Source organism: Anguilla anguilla, chromosome 7 (genome assembly GCF_013347855.1).
Source record: "Anguilla anguilla isolate fAngAng1 chromosome 7, fAngAng1.pri, whole genome shotgun sequence".
Lineage (NCBI taxonomy): Eukaryota > Metazoa > Chordata > Actinopteri > Anguilliformes > Anguillidae > Anguilla > Anguilla anguilla.
Genome location: NC_049207.1, coordinates 8,616,880 through 8,639,555, shown reverse-complemented (window position 1 = coordinate 8,639,555; position 22,676 = coordinate 8,616,880). Strand labels below are relative to the sequence as shown.

General features: G+C 46.7%; 1 protein-coding gene across 2 annotated transcripts in view; it reads right to left on the bottom strand.

Annotated features, from left to right (window-relative positions):
* Nucleotides 1-22,676, bottom strand: part of exoc4 (exocyst complex component 4) — a 149,897-nt gene that overhangs the window by 113,298 nt on the left and 13,923 nt on the right. For both annotated transcript variants that reach the window (XR_004766012.1, XM_035424698.1), the window contains exons 6-7: nt 20,674-20,911; nt 16,746-16,920 (exon numbers count right to left, since the gene is read on the bottom strand). Coding sequence is in view for 1 of the 2 variants with exons in the window: in XM_035424698.1 (XP_035280589.1) it covers nt 16,746-16,920; nt 20,674-20,911 (413 nt within the window). In the remaining variant the exon portion in view is untranslated. The remainder of the gene's footprint in view (nt 1-16,745; nt 16,921-20,673; nt 20,912-22,676) is intronic.

The following is a 22,676-nucleotide window of genomic DNA, read 5'->3' as shown; positions in this document are numbered from 1 at the left end:
GATTCAAATATTCAACAGGGGGGGACAAAAAACGACGAAAGTTAACTTTTCTCACAGCTGCTTAAACGATCGCAGCTACTGTACACGTGTAACAAATTAGCCCTTACATTTCTAATCGCTTAATAATTCAGTCCGGCAATTTACGGTTTCTATTTCTAACGCATTGAAGAGGGTGGGGGGGGTGGGGCAATGATGACAGGACCAACGGAAATCCATCTCACTTTTAATGGTGTAATTAAACGATGAGAGAGAGAGAGAGAGAGGGAGGGAGGGAGAGAGAGAGAGAGAGAGAGAGAGGCCGGTAGCGGAGAGAGGACCCCTCGTCTGAAACGATCCTTCAGACGGCGGAGAGCGCGCGGAGTCATCATCCTGTCAGCGTATTAATTACTAATGACGACGTGATTGGCTGATGGAGGGAGCCGCGCGCGTGTAGCCCCGGACTTAATGAAACGCCAGCGCTCGCCTGATGAAGGGCTGCGGCCTACTTAAGCCGCATTAGCGGGGAAGTTACTCAACTTTCTGATGCGATTAAAACCGCGCGGACAGCGCCGGAGCGACGGACGGGAGCGAGGGGGAGAGAGAGAGAGAGAGACGGAGCGAGGGCACGAGGAAAAGAGGAGAAAAAGAGTGCAACACAGTTCCCTCCGTTCAAACTTCAGATTTTTCCAGGAGAGAAAATCTGGGTGCACGGCTAGCTTTAGTAGATCTTCTTAAAAGATGGCGGCCTGAAATCAGGGGAGATGAAAGTCTCAGCCTTGCCCTCGCAGGGAATAATGGAGAAGCCAGCCTCCTGGTGAAGTATACAACAGGTATAGATGCGACAGTCTGCAAGATTCCCATTTCGAGAAGCAGAACATTTTACCAGTGTTACTTTTCTATTTTAAGATTTAAGAAATTCTTTAGAAAATGCAAATGCAACCTCACGTCTCAGATACAACACCATACAGAGCAGGCGTCGAACGCAACCAGCTGTTCTGCTCCCCTCTCAGCTCAGAAAGAAAAGACGTACAAACCGTAACTTTTCTTCAGGAATTCATTACACACGCGGTAAGGTATCCATTTTGTTAATTCACCCAACAGGAGGGCTTCCCATGGGAAATGGACTTTATAAGCCCCAGGTACACAGTGTATTCCAGAGGGGAGCTGCACCCTGCATAAATTAGCTGTGGCCGAGTCATGAAGTTCATTAAAATGGCAAATGAACCGGACTCATGCATAGCTGATTCAGCCGAGCCCAGAAGACTCAACAGAAACCTCAGGCTGATGAGACCTCTTCCTCTTTCTCTCTCTCTCTCTCTATTCCCTTATTCTCTTTCTTCCCGGAGACAAAAGATGATTGATGTATGCGTGTGTGTGGAACTTGCAAATTATTCCCACACGCTCATTACCGCCTCGCGTGTGTCTGTGTGCGGGATCCGCAGATCTCTCTGCATCAACAGCATTAAATCTTATTAGATTCACCTTTATTCCATCAGACGCCTCATTACGGGGGACGCCGCGCCCCAGCGACAAACGGGGACGAGAGAGAGAGAGAGAGAGGGGCCGCTCTCAATAGAACTGTTATTACTGTCACACACACACTCACACCTCTCTCACACACACACACACACTCACATGCACTCCCTTCCTCACTCACAAGCACACACACACACTCACTCACACACACACACATTCACTCACTCACTCACACACACATACGCGCACACACACGTCTCACACTCACTCACTCAGAGACAGACACACACACACCCACTCATGCACACACACACACACACACATACGCGCGCACACACACACTCGCACTCCCTCACTTCCACACTCACTCACACACACACTCACACAGCCATACACACACACACACAAACATACACTCACATGCAAACACACGCACCTCACATACACATACTCACACACATACATACACACATTCACTCACACACACACAGTCTGCTAGCTGCTGGACCTCTGATCAAAGTAAGCTTGGCTGGCCTCAGACAGAAAGAGTGGCCATGTTGACTCACACTGAATGCCACTAAAGGAGAAAGGCAGACAGGCACACAAAGACAAAGAGATGCAAACCGGAACTCGTAGCACCCTGGCAAAAAGAGCGCCACACAGGACAGCGGTTCCCAGTGGTTTACCATCCCGTAGGTCTTCACTTCAACCCTAACAAAGCGCACTTCATTCAGCAGCTAGAGGTGCCCACTGAGCCAAACTGAATCAGGTGCCAAATTAGGGCTGAAATTAACACCAACAGGACAGCAGATCACCAGGAACAGGGTTGGAAACCACTGACATAGGACAGTCTCCTAATTCATCCAGAATTAATTTCAGTCTTGAAACGGGCCTATACACTTCTTATCCACCAGGGTGCAGTTCTACTAATCACCTGCTTTTATTCCATTTGCTAAGTCATTGGGTCCAGCTAAGTTGTTTTTCTCTCAACCAATGGGACCAGTCATGATGAGATTTTGGTGGGTCAACCGTGGACAAAAACTTTGGAGCAACTTCAGTAAAGAAGCTTGTAAAAAAAAAAAAAAAAAAAATCAATCTTCTGAAGCACTCTCTTCTCACCACGTACCCTGCGTTTATATCAAACTGCCGTTACATCTGCTTTAGAAAGGAGAAATACGTTAACAGGCTATAAATCTATACTGACAGGTTCCACCGCAGGCCTGTGAAAAGCGAGCCTGGCGCTTGTGTGAAATGGCTTTTACCACCAGACAATACACTGCAAGTGTGTGTGTGTGTGTGCGCATGTTCATGTGTGTGTGAGTTTGTGTGTGTGTCTGTGTGTGCGCATGTGTGTGTGTGTGTGTATGTCTGTGTGTGTGCGTGTGCGTGTGCGTGTCCGTGTGTGTGTGTGCATGTGCGTGTGTGTGAGGCGTGTCAGGTGTGACTTTACACTTGTTATTTTGGTTTCATATTAATTTGTAGCACTTTTAATATTGACAGGTTGCCCTCTAAAAAAGGGTTATCTAGTGATGGTAGTTAATCTTCCAAAAAGTGAAAGGGCTCAACCCTCCCTTTTCTGTGTACGGAGAGGAGAACGCTAACAGAAATGTGACTATCTTACTGATTAATATGAACAAGTAATCCTCGAAAGATCTGCTTTTGGGCTCTAAGGCTGCGTGCAATTTAATGAGCCAGCATGCAGCACCACTGCAGCAAAAACAGGCTCTGCTCAGCCAATTAAACTAACGAATCTGATTAATTAGAAGCCGCGCAATGAATGACTGAACACTTGTGTTCTGGGGAGAGAGGTGGATTAAGGAAATAAAAACAATCATGGCTTTCTTCCCACAGCTCATTCTGCGAGCAGCTAGGTAAAGCCAGCCCCCGGGCCACGGTTCTCGTTCCCGTCTCCCCGCGGAGTTGGTGTCCAGCTTGTCGATTCGGGCGGAGGCATTTCTGATACTCAGAGAGTTCAGGCACGGTGCACCCCCCCCCCCACCACAGGGCAACCTCACCTCCAAAAAAAAAAAAGGACACAGGGAATTGCTCCGAAACGCCACATTTCCCAGCGACATCAGAGCCACAGCAAGGGGACACGTCTCACCTTCGCTCAGCTCGGCCCCTTTTGACCCTGTCACATCGCAGGCTTGTGAAAGACAGCTCCCCCCCCACCCCCCGCCCCTTTTTGGTCCATTGCTGCCTTTCCCATCGGAATGGAAACTCAATAACATCAAGTCGAAACACTCTTTACAAAGTCTTCACAGAACTCTTGTGTAAGACAAGAATGGCCCTACCACAGACTTTTTAGACAGACCAGATGTTTAGCTCCATACTTGCAATGTTGAAAGTTCAGTCATTCCGTCTCTGCCATGTCAAAACATTGTATGAATATTCACAAAGGGGCATGAACAAGGACAACCCCAGAGGCAATAGATGTGCTGCCCTTGAGCATGCCTGCTTGTGAAATACACACAAACGCAAACCGAGAAAGGATTCCTGTTACCAAGCGCGAGCACGGAGGACGGAAGGAACGCAGTCAAAACAATCTTCCAGAAAACTCAGGACGACACAACAAAACAAATAGAAGGGGAAACTGTGGCATTCTGGGAGTGCAGTGACATCACAGAAAAGACCTGAGTCTGAATGAGTCCACACTTTTAGCTGACGAGAGCTGAGGGGAAGAGCTTTACTGCTGTGTGGTACCAGCAGGCCTGACTTTTCATTACCGTACCGTGTTCCAAGTGTCTCTGTCGAGCTGGGCCTCAGGGGCACTGAAAATGGTCCCTCTCCAAGCCACTCCCCTTGTTCGGTCAGAGAGGTCATAACCTCTTTATTTGACCAATTATGATTTGATTTTAAGTTGGTAACTGTCCAGTCGTGTGCCTTGTGCCCAAAATACATCATCTTAACAAATTATCCTGGACAGCAAAGCCTGGATATGCCAGATGCACAAAATAGAGCCAATGCTAAACAGCAACTCGGCTTCACATCCATTAATGCCAGGACTGTAAGGACACTTATGATAGAGATGGCTGCAGTGTGTAGAACTGCATTACCTTCACACAAGTAAAATGCACACGGTGGAAAAACCACTGAATATAACCACTGAGCTCATAAATCTCAAAAACTAAAGCTGCTGCACAGTCCTGCTGAGTTCCCCCTGCACCTACAGATTTACACTCCGTGCAATTTCCCTTTACTTCATTAGGTTTGATTGAGCTTTTAACTGAACGCTGTCTTCTCTCCATTTTTTATTTTTTAATGAGAGAACAAAAACACAGCTGGGGTGGAGTTTCTGTCAAAAAAAATTTTAGGTGTGACTCCAACTCATTTTTACCCATTTGTTACGCATAGTCATAAATAGATCAGTACGTAAGATGAGTATTTGTACTTAGCGGATGACAATTAAATATTAGTCGGGTTAATTTCCATAGCCTCTATAATTAAAAAAAGGATTTCGCTGATCAGCATTAGTTAACATTAACAGCCCTCTCCAACATAATTAACGAAAAGTTCAATGCGAGTAAAAATCATCACACACAGCGTGTACAGTTCCCCAGACCATTACATACCCTTTCAATCAAGAATAGATTCACTCCAGATAAGGGGTGAGTGTATTAAAGGGGGAGAGATTCATTACACACAGTGGTAAGTGTTTGAAGTGAGAACGGCTTCATTACGCATGGGGGTGAGTGTTTTCAGGGGGAACAGCTTCATTACGCATGGGGGTGAGTGTTTTCAGGGGGAACAGCTTCATTACGCATGGGGGTGAGTGTTTTCAGGGGGAACAGCTTCATTACGCATGGGGGTGAGTGTTTTCAGGGGGAACAGATTCATTACGCATGGGGGTGAGTGTTTTCGGGGGGGGGGGGGGGGGGGGGGGGACAGATCCATCGCGCACCGGGGGCGAGTCATTTCGAGAGAAACGGGCCCATCGGGGACCCGCGGGGGCGTTCTGAAGAACAGCAGGTCAGCCCGGGACACGGGTTATAATTTTGAGGAGGAAAAGGTCTGGCGAGGACACGGGCTGAGCCTTTACAAGGAGAGGTTCATCACCGGAAGACAGCCCAGACAGGATATCTGTGATTTCCTCAGCCGCGTTCCCCTCATTAACAAAAGGCTAAGAACAGCGCAGGTCGCTCTGGAGTGCGTGACACTGACGGAGCTGGCATTTACCGGAGGGGCAGGCGAGCCCGTTTTCCCCTATGCAGACACGCGCTCAGAAGAGAAAGGCGAGGAAATGGACTTTCTGCTACTCACTCAACCGGCCATGCTGCTACAGGCCAGAGCAGAGCAGGGCTGGACACACTCCTGTTTTATGTGCTATTCAGTGCAGAATGCACAGCTTATTCCACAGTGTACAGACAGGGCAACAACAGGTCACACATAACCTGTTGTGCACGTCTTCCAATATCACATAATGCCACACAAGCACACACACACACACACACAAGCACACACACACACACACATACACACAATGCATCACATAAAACTATTACACTTGTTGGTTTTTCTCATTTTAACAAACTATCCAGGGAGTGTTAAGGTTTAAGTCCTGAAATTGACATAAATATACTGAAGCCTCTTGTCTAAAATATAAGAATTCCAGTAGGGTACCAGCACACCCACTCAAACAGTTCCAGACAGTCTGTAGATAGATGTAAATCCTGTCCTTAAACTTCTGACAACACAAGACTTCAGAAAACAGGAGAAAAGGACAGACTCAGAAACTGTCAGTACAGCAGTTTCCACTGCGAAAAGCGCTGCCGGTATGTAAATATGACTTCTCAGGAGGGATAAAAAAAAAAAAAAGTGATGTGTTGATCGCAATGTTAAGAGAACAACAGAGAAAGTCTGCGCATCAGATTTAATTAAAATGGATCCCTGTCTTTGGGCTTCTCTACAGGCAGCTCATTCCAGCCCTGTTTTCCCTGCGCTGACGGCCGCAAGGACGGCTTGAATATTTCCACATTAATATACACTCGTCTCCTTTGTCTTCATTAATCTCGGGGTAGTCCATGATTTATTCATCACGGGTCCAGCCTGAGGCTTCTTATCTTCATCCGAGAGGATTTTGTTAAATGAAACCCAGGATCTTTTTTTTTTCCCCCTCAGTTTTCAAAGATAGCCTCAGTTTTTTAATTTAAGTTCACTGTCCCATACAGGAATCAACTGCAGTGGTCAGTAGCAGAGTCTGCAGTACAGCCGGATGGAATATTTTGCCCAAATGGCAAAAAGCCGATACCCGTTTGGCCCGAACGACCCGTTTATGACTAGCTAACCTCCTGCATGCTCCTCGGCCACTCTGAGCTGTACGGCGCATTAAATCATACCAAGCTAAACTGAAGGCTCTCAGAAAGTCATCTGCACTTAAGGTTCTCAGAACATGAGGAAGGACGTCTCAACCCGAAATAAATACAGCTTTATACAGTTATACAAGAACGCAAGGTGCTTGATGATGCAAATGGACTCAGTCCCACGATTCCCATCTATAGACATAATCAGCCTGCCTAGTATGGAGCAGCGTGCCAAGCCTAATTTTGAACATTTTTTTTTAGTGATGGGCGGTGAGCCGTTTGCTTTATAAAATTGCATTGCGAAAGTGTATACAAAGATGGCATGCGCCGACAAAGAGAGGGATAAATTACTGAAATGAACTTTAATAAACTCGATAAAGTGTAAATCCATCAATCTACCCGAGTATCAGGCTCAGCCTTTTGAGATATAGAATCGGCAAGCGAGCAAGTACATCTGGTTTATTATATAACTAGCTAGCAAATGGTAGCCATTGTGCTTTAATAAGAGGCTAGCTTGGAAACATCCAGCAACTGGTGCCATACTGACAGGCATTCCAAACGTTGTCGTGGTAGCTAGTTACCTAAATTACATATCAATTAGTTAGCATGCTATTTTCACTTAATCCTGTAAACCAGAAATTGTACTTCAGTCAGTTTAAAAGCCACTAAATCATAGATGGCAAAACGACTGCCAACTGACATTAATGTAGCTGTCAGGCCAGCAAAAGACAAAGTATTAATGCTCTAAAGCTAATTTCACAGGCTAGGTAGCGGCTCGGATCTCGTCCAGAATTGCATGCTTGTCTTGACTTCTGTCCCTATTCAGTATCTGACAGAACGCCACCAATTAACACTATGCTGAGACACTTTCCGTAGGAAAGATCTGTAATGAAGGTAATTAACGGTATTTTTCTCCGTACACAGAGCTGTGAGAGGAGACGCATATCCTCTTCAGTACAACTGAAACCGTAAAAATCACACATTGCCGTCGTGAGAGACAGTTAAGAAGACCGCAGACGCGTCAAAATTTATAAAAGTTAACACAATCCCTACACCTGAAATTAACTAGATGCGGCGCAGACCCCGCTGCTGAAGTGCTGAGACTCAGATCATGAATCATTCCCAGACATGCTGACCAGTATCCTTTGGGTACCTGCAGGCAGGTCGCTCCGTATCGATCTCAGTTTTCCCCCTGAATTAATTCGGAGGCCCCAGTATGGAAGAGGAGACTAATTAATCCTTCTGATGTGCCACCTTCGTCACGGTAACGGACCGAGGACCCCAGAGGTCCGGGGAGGAGGCTGAAGCGAGCGTTCTCCGGGTGCGGGGGCACGTCGCGCGTTTTCGGCCGTGACTCAGCGCCGGCGTCCCGTCCTCTCGGTGTCAGCACGCGCCCCCCCCCCCCGCCCCCCGACTTTACGGCGGTGTGTCCCGCGGGACGGCCAAAAGGCACTAATAAGAGGAGCCCCCAAAGCCTAAGGGGGTTAACCAAATTTACCAGAGTTGCCAGCCAGATGAGAAAAGTGGCCAGCTAGGGGTGTTAGTGGGGAGACACTGTTCTGATGTTCGGATGATCGTTCTGATGACATCAGAATTAATTAGCAAACCTTAAATATATGTCTAAAAGTAGCCAGTCCAAACAGAGAGCCACCTAGCTGCCAGGGGAACTCCTCGAAAAAGCCTGTTCGTTTTTTCACTGCTTTTGAACAATTTTAAATCTTTTGATTGCCAAAAACTGTTCTGGAGGGTGACATGGTACAAGAGTTCCCAAATACAGAAGATTTTTCATTTCTTCCAGTGCAGTGCAGTAAACTAAAGCTCCTGGAGTTGTTGGTTCCTGTTCACAGTTCTACACTGCGGCCCTCAGTGATTAGGAGGGCCTATTGAATCAGGGAGGTGGGCGTTCATCTCATTCGCTTCAGTTTCCAGCAATCATTTAAATTGCTTTTTACCAGTATTACGCAGCCTTTACAGCAATTACTTACTCACATATTGTTTCGTTTATTTGTGTAATAATTTGTATTGCTTACATAATCCCAAGTGATGCAGCTTCTGAGCAGGTAATTAAGTGGTACAGAGAGAAATTTAAAAAAGGGAGCAACAGAAATAAATGCTGTAATAAATTACAGCAAAAAATATTCAGGGAAATGCACACAAAGGAGTGTGATCCTTTGATTCCTGTTATACCCTTGCAAGTATCACAATTTTTTTTTTTTTTTTTTTAAAACACATGATCCACAAAGCGCTGGAGTAGGTGGAAAACACAGGAAACTGCACCACCGGGAGAGGGATTTCCCACAACCCACTCCGTACGGCAGCGTCGGGTTCTCTCTGGGTCACACGGTGTTACCCACACGCGTTTCACAGCCAAAATGACACATTTTTATGCGAACGAGGCTCAAAACGGCATAGACGTTCGCAGAGACGACGGCACGTTACCATAGACGACGGCACGTTACCATTGGCGACGTGCATGGATTTGTTAACGCAGCCTCAGACCTGTCAGTGTGTGTGTGTGTGATTTAAGTCCACCTAAAAGCCACTTAACGTGTAAACCTGGCAACCGGCATGGCAGCTGTCACAGATGCAAGAGGACACCACCAACACGCTAGACGCACAAAAGAGCAGATCGCCTGTAAATAGTTCATCACTGCAGATATGCTAGAATCGCTGGATGACCAAGAGGACATTGAACGGGAGCCCTGTAATTTGTTATTTATGCGGGTTACCTCCTTGTGTGGAGACAAATATTTTGAAAAGCCAATAACCATGTTATTTAAATATAAATCATTCGTGAATTGAGATATTAATTTGTTCCAAGCAATACTGAAGAGATCTATTCTTTGGTCATTCAACAGATCTGGTCTGTGGCTCAAAAGTTTTTTTTTTTTTTCAATCTTTATAACTCCTGCTCCAGTATTTCTGCACAAAAATACAATGAATCCCTTGTAAAATGTCATGCAAGTGACTGAATCAGTGCTCGCTCAACCTCAAAAACATTTCTGAGCATAAGCAGAGTTTTGCTCCATTTGTACATCTGAAAACTACTTGAAAACCGAGACTCATTTTTTAGCTTAAAAAGCAGCACTCAGACAATTGAGATGAGGCACAGCCATGAAATGTAAATGACTGCAGCAGAGGAGACTGAACGTGGCACAAGCATTGTTCAAAAAATGCAATGTGAAGGCTGATCTGAGAGATGAAAACTAAAACCTAGCCGATTTTTATTTACAAATTTGTTACGATCTCTTGGGACTTTCAAAACAAAATCATGCAATAATGTTTTAAGTAGCAAGACTGGCTCTGTGGAGCAAACAGACAAACGAGATGCCAGAATACGCAAATCCCAAGGTCAAAGCTCGGACACGACAGGGCAAGAGGGCCTTTGGGGTCTCCCACTGCATGAAACAGCCTGCAAGATGACGCTAAACGTAGGGGTCCTGTTCCTCTGAGAGTTCAAAGCCCTCCTCTGGAGTTTGGAATCCATTGCAAGTGGTCATGACTTCTGACTGAAGTTGCCGTCTGGCTCTGATCTGTCACACTGTTGCTTCGCTCTCTTTCTCTCTCTCCTCTCCCCTCCCCTCCCCTCCCCTCATCTCATCTCACGACTGCTTCGCGCGAGTATTCAGTTGTTCTGTGCGATACAGGCCACCGCGCTGCTTCGTTTAGTACGGTCCGTGATTTTACACGCCGCTGCCTTCTTGGCCCGGTCTCTCCCTTCGCAGGAGAAATGTTCTGATCTCAACGGGACCAACCTGGTTAAATAAAAGGTAAAAAAATAAAAAATGAATTTATGAAATAACGGAACAAACGGAACATTTAGTTCTTCTGAAAATGCCTCCTTCGTCTGCAGCTCCAGCGGATCGGGGGGGCCTTCATTATCACCACAGGACCAGGGACGACTTCTCCCCGACGAAACCGCTCACAAAGGCCTCCTCCCCGACAGAACCGAAACGTGTGGGAGGTCCCCTTTCAAACGGGGCGCAGCTGAAGTTTAAGGAACGTTTTATTGTGCGCTGAGCGCTGCCTGCTGATTACAGGAAGAATAAATTGGGTTCTCTCAAACGGCAAGAGCTGCCTTTCCGACCGCAAGCCGTTACCGTGGCCCTCAGATGCGATACTTCAGTGTGCAGTAAAGTTCCCTGTAGTATGAGGTCATGCCAGGATATGAGATTATCAAAAGGATTCAGAGGATCAATATATTAAGAAAGATATTTAATGCACCTTTTTTGCACCGCTGTAGTCACAGTCATGTACATCACTGCACTTATTACGTTAAAGAACAATCATAATTATATTTATAAAAGAGATGACAGGCAAGCGTGCATAAGAACAGCTTAGTTTTGCGCATACCTTCCTGTGAGTTCCTATGAGTTGCTTCCTGTATGAAACGTGCTATATGAATAAAATATCTGGTCCTCGTGTTGACAAATGCCAATAACAGACTGCAGGGGCAATCAAAAGCCTAGAATCAAGAGTAGACACTGAAAGCTCTCTTACACCTGCACTAAGGAAGCAGCTGAACACCCTAACTAATCAGAAACACCTGTGAAACCATTTGTCCCAAACATTATGGAGCTCGCAGTACGTGACAGCCACAGACTTCCAAGAACAGTTACAATTAAACTGCAGTGTTTAATGACAATTCAGATTTTGGATATAATAACACCCCATTTTAAACAGTTGAATAACAAATGCCCAGGTGTTCACAATTAACAAATATGAAAAATGGTCACTGGACGTTAATTGCCATAATTTAGACCACAATTATAAAGCAGTTTGAATTCTTTTGAAAAGAAAGGACTTCATTGGCTAGGTCTCAAAAGCACAGTTTGCATTTTTTTTTTTTTTTTTTTTTATCAATGAAACAAATTCCAATACATATGAAAACAAATAGAAAAATGATGCAATGAGTGGATAAAATTGGCGATGCCTGAGACATAAATTAAACAGTTATCGTTCCGATACTGCTTGAAAGCTTAAATAAGAACTGATGACATTTGCTTACGGGCGTTAAATTCAAACGCAGTGCTCAGGATGTAAGAAACCCACGCTATCGGAGCTGCACACGGTGCATGGCAAATCGATGGTCTCGGCGTTCCAGGATTAATGCTCGCGAGCCATAATGCCACGGTGTTAAAATGCATTTTAATTAAAGTGCTTATCAAAGAAAACATTACCGCCGAAGCATCAAGACCGCCAGATTTGAGCTAAAAATATCGTTTTTCGTCCGTGGCCAATAGGAACGCGCGAGGCTTCCATAAATAAACCGACTGAAAAGCGTATTATAGCAGCGTAACTCCGTCTGACAGGCGGCTGTTTGCGCTGAACCCGGATGCTACCTGCGCCGCCGCGAAGAGTGAGCTAATGTGAGCCAGCTCCGGGCCCTCCGGCAACAGAACCCGAATTTCCACGGAGGAACCGCCTCGGTTTACGGGCAGCCGTCGACGCGCCCCAACAACGGGAGAGCCCTGATCAAACGGACCTATCAAAGCGGATAGAGTCTGACCAAGAGGGGCGTCAAACCGGATCAAAGGTTCGATTTAACGTGCCTGTGCGTGGCGAAGGATTCCTACGCCTCATTGCGGATGCCGGTGGCGGGGGGGAGGGGCGGGGGCTGTGGCATTGCTTTTTAATGAGAAACCGTTATAAATCACGCCGAGGAAAAGCTGGAAGTAGGTGTTCATTTAACATGTAAATCCACTCAAAAGCGTGCTTCGCATTGATTACCAATACCGGCCCTTCTGACCCGGCCCTTCACAAGCAATCCCCAGCAGTGGTCAGAAATGCCACGTTTTCTACGAGGCAATAAATCTCCTTCCAGACAAAATATTTCACGATACTGGATTATGTTAACAAAATGAAAAAACCGACTCTGCCAGCGGACGTAAATCAGGGAGGAAGTGAGGTAATGGCAGGGGGTGGAGACTGTCTTACTTTGAATGCAAGTTTCTGTGTTCTTAGTTAAGGCTCATTGGGTCTGGAACAGACCCAAAATCAATTTTTTCCACTTACTTTGTTTTGAATTTGCATTATTAACACTGTTTCTCAATTACGCCTTTTTTATGATTAATACATTTTCTTACTTATTTTACACCAGTTTCAAATGAACAAAAGTTGTTATGTAACTGTTACTAATGCGAGTGATTCAATGTCTCACATTTTCATTGTCAATGTAAATCAGATTGTCGTGGACTGAACTTCAGGATCGAGAAAATACACAGCAAAAGCAGACAGGCTGCACGTGTTGCTATAACTGTGAGAGATCTTCATGTATATGCTAGTAACTGCTCCATGTGAAAATCAGCCCCAATAACACCATTGCGTTTCACTGATTTGTCAAACCCCTGTTGGAGGAAATGTTTGAGCGGAACTTAAAACAGTGCCGGAGACGTATGGCTTAAAAAGACCACATACACGCTCACGTCTCACTGTGTATGGAGAACAAGGGGGGGTGAGGGGGGCAGAACAGCAGTCCCATAACAAAGAATTAGCCACGGCTGATTATCAGGCGAAGCGTGCGCTGCCAAGCGCGATTTGTCACCCACGCTTTAAAAAAAAAAATAAAAAAAAAAAGAGGGGAAAAAAAAACACACTTTCAAAAAGATAAAATCGAGCAGGAAACAATAACATGAGTGACTGAAAAAGAAAAGCTCATTTCACATAATGAGTATTCTAATCAAGAGATTACATTATCTCGCATCTCGGTGACGGGAGATAGGGGCGCCCCTGGCAACCGTGGCTTGGCAACGCATCGGCTCGGCAACGCATGGGCTCTACGGCTCAGAACCTGGTAACTGACTACGAATTAACCACGAGCTCCACAGTTCAATACATGCCCCCGCCCCCCACAGGCGAGGTGTTCATGCTACGTCTTTCACTACCAACGCTGGAAGGAGGCGGGGTCTTTGTATGCGTGTGTGTGTTGCGCGACAGAGGTAACACCTTGGACGACCTTCACCTAAAATGTCCGCTCGTCACTCTAAGCGGTTCAGACACCGCCGCGTCCTTCAGAGCTGCGCGGAGCGCCATGAAACGCTTCTAAAGAAGAAGCCGCTGTAAGATCACAAAGCACAATGCCGAAAGGTCGCGTTTGAAACACCGGGGGGGGGGGGGGGGCATTAGACCGCTGGTTCCTAAAAGCTCGGGCGTCTACGGCGACTTTTTAGCTTCTGGCTAATAGCGCCATCACACAGCCAATCAGGAGTCCTTCACCCATACAATTCCACGGTCAACGAGACGGGCCGTAGTCATTGGCTAGCGCGCGCAGGGCAAGGCCCCGATCAGCGGACTGGAGGCCAGTTAAATGCCCCGCGTGGCCCTGGAAACAGCCGGTCGACCGCAAGGCCCGGTTCAGTCCGAGCGCTCTGGAGAAAAATAAAATGCGATACGGGTGACGGGCGGCCAGAGGGCGCAGTACCAGGACCCGCAAACTCAGGAGGGGCTTGTGCCCCTGATGGAGTAACAAGCACCCCATTTACTCCATCACAGCTTCCAACCCGCTTTCCAACCTGCCATACCCTCTCTTTTTCTCTCTCCGTCCCTCCTCTGTCTGTTTCCCTCAATCCATCTCAAAATCCATCTCTCACTCCACTCTCCGCCATTTATTTATTTATTCTTTACACAGAGTGATGGCACTTTATTTGTATGTCATTAAAAAGCACTTTCTAGAAAAAGAGAAGAAAAACAATGGATTTCAGACACCTGCAATATGACAAGCGCTGGGTGAGTGGAAGAAAATGAGCTGGTATTAATTGTACAACGATGACAATAAATGGTGAGAAATAAACAGACATCTTACCACCGACTATTCTTTGTGGTGGCATCTTGGTCGCAGTCACTGGGACCTCTAAAACTGGTTAATCTTTTCAGTGTATGAAAGAGTAGCGCTGTTTTAAATCAGGTTTTTTTTGTCCTTAAAAGGCCTGCTGAATTTGGTGCATTTACTGCAGAGCAAGAAGATTAAGACTCCCTGCCTCTTCCTATTTTGCTCTTTCTCTTTTGTCCTATACTGATCCTTTCAAAGAAAATTAAGGAAGAAAAGCGTATTCAGGTTGTAAACCAAAGACGAGTAGAAAACTGGGGTGAGGGAGGAGGGAGAGAAAGAGAAAGAAAGGAGAGAGGAAGAGAGAGAGAGAGAGGGAGGGAGGGAGGGAGAGAGAGAGAGAGAAAGAAAGAAAGAAAGGAGACAGAGAGGAAGAGAGAGAGAGTGAGAGAGAGACTTTTTGGGGAAAGCTTGGACCCCACATATCAGGCTGTGAATGTGCTCAATGCGATCAGCTGATTTCAGAGCAGATCCTTCAGTCGTTGGTATTCAGACGAACGGCAGCCTGTGCCACTGTGGGAGGCAGCCCGCATCGGAGCTGTCAATCACACCGCTGTCCCCGTCTCATTCGCCCCCTCGCGAGGCGCGCCTTCAGCAAGCCGGGGGACACGGAGCCAACCGGGGGGGAGCTCAGCGGGCGCGGTTAATTAAAGCCGCTTCTCCCCAAACGCAGATAATGCTAATTCTACAGGAGGCTCCTGTCCGAGAGCTCTGATATTCAAGAATTAGAGGCCCTGCAAACTGCGCAGGCAGACGTGAAGGAAACAGCCACTGCCGTACATGACATGACCTTCGTTCACACACCAAAGCATTACTGCCCGAGCAAGTGCAAGAGGTGCCGAGGCACCAATAGAGGGCGCTCTTTTCTCTGGACCGAGTGAAATCCGATGTTCCAGCTCAGCGATGGGGACACTACGCTAGAAGGTGAAGTCCTACTGCTGAGATGTTTCACCAAAACCCAGACTCACTGCTCTCATTAAAATGCCCTGGAGAAAAAATGGCTCTCGACATCTGGCCTGCAAATTGTCCCTGACATCTTACCGGTTACACAAGCTCCTCCATTTCCTGTTCACTTTGACACTGCTGACACTGCAAAGGAGAACTGGCCTTTTAGTTGACCATCCTGTTGACCAAACTATGTTCTTGAAAGTCCCTCTAGATGAGAGCACCAGCCAAAAAAATAATAATAAACTATTGATAAAAAAGTACAAAAAAACAGAGAAAAAAGCATCTTTGTTCAGGAGAGGGTATGATAGTGTGCTGAAAGATTACCTTCCAACACCTCAATTGCTTTTAAATGACATCCCAATAGAGCAACTACAAATTAAAGAGGGGGGGAAACTGAACTGACAACTGAACGCTGCTAAATGACAACGGCACTCTGGATCCTTCAGTGAAATCCCAGGGCTGTACCGCTGTGCGGCTTCGTTTCTCTTTTCCCCGGTAACCGAGCCTAAACCAATCAGAGCGGAGCCGCTTCACATCGAGTCGCTCCACCCCGGAGCCAAACTCACCGTCTCATTCCAGAAGAAAAGGTCTGTAAGCGAGCCCGTAAACAAAAAAAAAAGCTGCGGATAAGTAAACGCTCGAGAGGTTTTACAGTTTGGTGTGGTTTTATCTTTGCGAACGCTATACATATATATATATATATAAATGCACGCCATTAGCGTAGCGCGCTGACAGCTGGAGATGAGCGAGTGTTTAGAGTACGGACCCGCTGGGATCTGACACGAGTCACACAAACACCTGTTCGCCGCACCACAGTCAGGTAAGAAACCAAAACCGCCAAAATAAACGGGCTGTAATTAACGCTCTGAAATTACACACACACACACACACACACAAAGGCAGACTGCTGGCATTTTCTTTGCATGGATTAGGCGGGAAGGATCAACAATAGTGAATAAACAAAATGGCACGAGAGAACAGTAAGGCGTTATTCAGCCGAATCTTTCTATGTAACAGGGCAGGAAGTGAATGGCGCGTTTATTCAGAACGTTTGGTCATAAAGACCGGGAGAGGGAATCAGCAAAGAGCCGTTTTCCAGAACGTTCCTCAAACGCTCGCGTGCAGAAGCTCCTGGAGAGGCTTGTTACCGCTCCAGAGCGTCTGGCGAGAGGATGGGGGGGGGACAGTCTCGCGTGCCGAGGTCGCGGGAATCTCACCTGGAGGACGGCCTGGATCTTGGCGGACACATCCGCCTGCTCGTACAGCTTGATGCCCTCCCGGGGCCCGGTGGGGGACACCACGATCTTCTGCAGGTGGCCCAGGACCACACTGTGGGCGCTCGCCACCGCGTTGAACTTGTCGAACAGCAGCTCCAGCAGCTCCAGCAGCAGCCTGCAGAGGGCAGCAACGAGCAGAGGTGAGGAAAACTGCTTCAAGCAGAGAAGTTTCTGCAGTAGACCAACTCATTCTGACCTCTTAATACGGGATACACGGCAAATGATGATAACAGAAAAAACATCATCAACGCAGCCAGGGAGAGCCTGCTTCTTAAGAAAGTCTGCAGCTGAGGTGGGAGGGTTTAGGTGAAACATTCTGATTGCGGAGGTCGTGCGCGTCACTGGATTCCCGAACGCAGAGCGTTCCTGTAAAAGGAGAGCTGCTACAAACGCCTCATCACTCTGGGGGGGGGGGGGGGGGGGGACCTCCGGCTGCTCCGCTACCTGTGAGTGTATCATATCCACACACACACAAATACACGCAAAAATAAAATAAAATAAAAAACTACAAACTCACACACATATACACACACAAATACACAAACTCACACTCACTCACACACACACACACACACACACACACACACAAACTCTCACACACACGCACACACACACACCAAGTGTGGTGTCGTACCTGGGCCCGCCCAGCTGAGGTTTTTAATGAAGACCAGTGGGGGCCCTGATGCAGCAGACGGGTCTAAAACAGCCCGTCAGACGTAAGGAAGCGGTCGGCTCCGGAGAGACGGGAGGGGCGCGCTTCCTGGACTGAGACGCTCCGCCTGTTTTTTAATCTTCGAGGTTGTGGCTCGCGCTCTCGCTCTCCATCACTCTCCCAAAAATTCATTTCTCGCAAATGAATTTCCCTCTGAGGGTACGTCTGAGCGCGTCTGTGAGTATACTGCGCAACACTTTGCTAATGGAGAAGAGCCGAAGCAACGTGGATTAAGTATTTGAGGCTTGGGCAATGCTGTGCGGTCTGACAGAGTTTTATCTGCCTGATGAAGGAGACAGACACTAAAACACCTGCATGTACGAGACCTCACCAGAGGAGCCCCACCTTTAAAATAACACGTAGTTACCAGTTCAGCCATTTTGTGTCACAAAGCTATAATTACCATCGACAACACTGCTCTTCTGTCTCACGAGGCGCTGCGTATTTACAATCAACAGCAAAGCTCCGCTGTCTAATTCACCTCTGTTTACGGGAACATGAGTTTTTGATACATCATAAACAGTATCAAAAAAATAATAAATCCCAAGGCTGTCGTGTGAGAACGTTTTTTGTTTAGTTTAGTTTCATTTCTCTCTCCAAATTGTGAATAATTTATATGAAATGACCCTGTCATCAGTTTGACAAAACAAACAAATACTGCAACTTTTTTCCCCCCGTCAGCTGTCTACAGGCTGTTGAGTTTTCTCATAGAGGAGAACTTGCAAGAAAATTTCAGCGACGATGTTTTCCCCAACAAGAGAGAATAATTACGCCAACTTAACAAGGCTTAAAAGCTCCAGATAAAAAGCTGCGAGCTCTATGGTAACGGCAGCTGTAACTCCCGCATTCCAATTAGGGCACGTCTAACCTCTCGAGAAAGCCGTTAAAAGTTCTCTCTCAAAGACGTAATTCCGCTAAAAGCTATGTAATTGCCCCCCACTCATTTGTCAAATGTATATATGAAAGGCAGGGCTGCTGTGGCGACTTCCTCAAAAAAAAAAAAAACGGAGAGCGGTTTTTCCTTTACGAGGCAAATTCTAGCTTTCTTGATTGCGGTCTTATCCCACGCCGCGGACTGCTAGGAACAGTGGACGCAACACGTAGCGCGGTCTGAAAGACAGCGTGATAACAATGCCATCTGCTTCTGTTCACAGCTTCCGATTTCTCTGTGGGATTTATTTACTTTTTTTTTTTCAATCAACGATTTCGACGTAGAACACCGGCGGGGCGAACCAGCCCAAGACGAAAGGCTATGTTTTGGGGAAAACAAATGCTTTTTTTTTTTTAAAACAAATTTGATGAATGTCACAAGCTCCGTCAGCCTTGGGTCAGACACTTTCGTGGCGTTTTGATTTGATAACCAGACATTTTTCCTGGGTCCTAATTTTCAAATGCTAGGAAGGCTGGTTTTCATTAGTGAATTAGAAATTCTCCTAAAATGTATTTGGAAGGTGGAAAGGGGTTTGAAGAAGGAAAGTGTAGCCTACACGGCTCATTTCTAATCCTATAACACATGCAAAATTCCTACATCTACAAAAAGCTAGGACAGTTAGTGACAAACACAGTCCCAGACTCAGCCGTGTGAATCGCAGATCTATATCTTCACATATAAAGCCGAAAAGTGACAGTGAAATCAATACTGGAAATGCTTAAAAGGACAAAGGGTCTATGAAATTCTCTTATCACCTCCGCTGTGCCATCTCAGCGGCACAATCTTTCATCTGCATTATGCAAGACTGCCTCCCTATCTGTGAAGATGTTACCATAGCAACGGTCTCCTACATTAACTTTTGCACCAAAAAAAAAAAGACTTGCACCAATGTACACGTGCATACACACAGATCTACACACGTGCACACTCAGCTTAAAAACAGAAATGAAAGATGGTGAAACAGAGAACTATTTACATGTTTGGCCTTTTATGCTGAGGTAATGCAAAAAAAAGGTTAGCAGAAAACAAGCTACAGCGACTACGGCACAGACTTAACTTTTATCTCTAAAGTCTTGAATTCGGGTGTGCGCGTGCGCGCTCGCGAGTGCGTCCGCGTTCCTTCGGCATGACAGCTCGCGACGGACAGGAGAGACTTGCTAACTTCCCGCTAATGGCCAGGTGCAGTTTTAGAATCGCACGGGTGTTCCTGTTTCGACTGATTCACACTGGGTCTGATGCTTCCAGCGTACCCACAATCCCCCTCTGAGAGCAGCCAAGTCTGACAGCCCGCCTTAGCATTTACATGCCTCCACTCACAGGAGGGAAGCCTGAAGATGAGATAAAAGCGTGTAGTGTGAAGCCAGGGAAGAAAGATTGGTCTGGTACAGAGTAATTGCTCTCTAAAGTGCTCTCTCATTATTTTGCTTTTATTCTCTTCCTTTACTTCTGATTCAAAAAGAAACAGGCTGTAACCTTTGAATATCATCATTTGGAGGTTTCTTTTTACACCAAGGTGTTGAAATCGTGATACCAAAACAGTGGATGATAATCAAAGTAAATGTACAGAGCAAGAGTCCTTTTTCCAAGAATAATTAATCGCAAAAAACCTGGCTGCGGCTACTTGCAAAAGTCACACGGATGCATTTTTAGCATTTTTTAAAAATAACGGTTTATAATTGGTTATTAAATTCCGCACAGCCTGGTGCCGAATTCAGATCGTCCCGGCAACGGCTGTGGGTGGCGTGTAATTGGCTGTGGTGTTACCCGGGGAGGGAGGGCGGGACGTGTGTGCCTTAACTGCACACCAGCGACTGCTTCACGACAGGGACTCACAGTCTGTCTGTGAAAGCTACGCAGAGGTTTCAGGCTTCTCCAGGTCAACGTCTGTGAGCGCTTACCTGGAGAACCGAGCAGTGACCTGCCACCCTCTGGTTTGGAGAGCACATGCTTATCTGAGCTCTTGCTCATTGAAATGTGTCTGATCTGACGTACTTTCTGCTTTCATCATAATCCATTGTATCTGTTGAGCTACTATTAATTCTGCTTTTTATACAAGTACACAATCAGATTTGTACAGAAGAATCTAAAGAACGCTGAGCAGGCAGAAATTAAAGCATAAAGTTAAAGTTTTCACATAAGACAATAACATTCACCCAAAACAGAGTTAGAGAACCCTCCCTTAGCTCCCCCTGCACCCCCCCTCCCCATGGGACCCCATGGCCGACCTGGGCTGGTTATCCTGGGACAGGCTTTCCCCTCGCTGGTAGGCGTGGTCGGCGATCTGAGTGGTGGACCTCTTGACGATCTGCTTCAGCTCGGGCTCCAGGCGCTCCAGGATGGCTTTGATGGTTTCCGGAATCTTCTTCAGCTTGGCCAGGCCCTTGATGAGGATGCCCATGAACTCCCCGCTGTTCTCCTCCGGGTCCACCTCCAGGTCCTCCCTCATCTCATGCAGCTCCCGCACTGCAAAACAAAAAAATCACCGTCCCCATGACAACCGTCAGCGCCAAGGCTCGGGCAGGGGCTCAATTTGGCCCGTAACCATCTGGAACAACGCTGCGGCACCGCTGGAAAATAAATAAATAAATATGACGAAATAATGAAATAAAACAAACACATTTGCGCTTGAAAAATACAAAAATGTATTTTTAAACTTGCGCATCCAGTCCATGATCCATATGCTCCTGTTCATGCATTCCTCGGGCCAGTTTACAAGCTCAGCCAATCAGGAAAAAGGATGAAACCAAGTTGTGAGCTGAGGCAGGAGAAACTCAGAGCGAAGGGAATACATGATACAGACAGAGCGAATAGTCTGGAAGCATGAGCTAATTTAATTGTCCATAATTAAAATGAGAGCACTGGTTTTTGCACCAAACCAATCACCCAGGCTTCATTTTATAAACAGCCTGACGCCGATGTGGCTAGCTGCATTTCACTAGTTTTTACAGGTCAGTGCTTTTCACCATTGCCCTTCTCAGGTGAAACAGCAGACTAGCTCGCTACTTCTGCCAGAATGGACTACCATGTGCAGTGACTTGTGTGCAGGTTGTTTATTCTGAAAATAATTTATGACACACAAATATTAATATTTAATTAAACAAGTTGTCGATAACTATTGACTTGTGTATAAATGGCCTCTGCTTTAATTGGCATCATCATCATCATCATCACCTCCTGTGGCTCCCGCATTGCATAAAAAAAATTAATTAAATAAATAAATCACCATCTCCATGACAACCAGCAGGACCATCACCACCCCCTGCTGCAGCGATGCAACAACGTCCCCATTACTGTGGCAACAAACCATCATTTCCAGCAGCTCCAGTTCCTGCAGCAACCTCACCGTGACGATCATCATCAGCAACACAACGGTCACAACAAGTCGAGTACTACACCACAGCAACCATCCCCTTTACTCTCAGCACCTCCGGCACCTTCGGTCATCCCTAATGCTTTACTTTCCAAATTAAAAGTCACTAGCCACGGTCCCTGCCCCCCTGTAAGCGGAGCTCTGAAATCTTCATCTATACGCGCGGCCTCTGATTCGGGGGGGGGGGGGGGGCAGCATACGCTCAGCGCCGCGGGTCAACCCCAGCGACACGCGGCACTGATCTAATGTTAATCTGACGCGCGGCCCCCGTCCCGCCCCGAACGAGCGCGGCCACAAAGGAGCTAATGTTTATGGCAAGTTAATGGACTTCGCTTTTTCAGCCGCGGCTCCCGCGCAATAATTACCACAATTACGGGCGATGAATGAAGTGCTCCCAGGCCATTAGCCAAAGCTGCACTTTAAAAAAAAAAAAACGAGAACGACTCTCCAACAACCGACGGGAGGAGAGAGAGGGAAAAAAAAAAAAAACGCGTCGGGCTCCGGTGCCACGGGGTGGCATTTAGGCCCGGTGGCCGCTAACCGCAAGCTTTTCACACAAAGCGGGGGGAAAAACAGCAATTAGCGCCGGGCTTTTATTAGCCAAGGCGAACGTTTTGCGCCCGTTTTGTTAAAATTCCACACGCGCAGGAATAATTAAGGGCGGACTAATACGGTAAGAGGTTCGCCGAAGGAGGGGGCGGCGGCGGCGATCTCTGGAGGACTGGCAGACAGCTCTGACAAGGGGGGGGCGATGGGGGCGCAACGTCATTAATTTTCCTGAATTCTATTTCGCTGGGAGAACGGTTCCCTGGAGGGAGCACGCGGGGTGGAAATCAAATAAACAACAAAGAGCTGAAC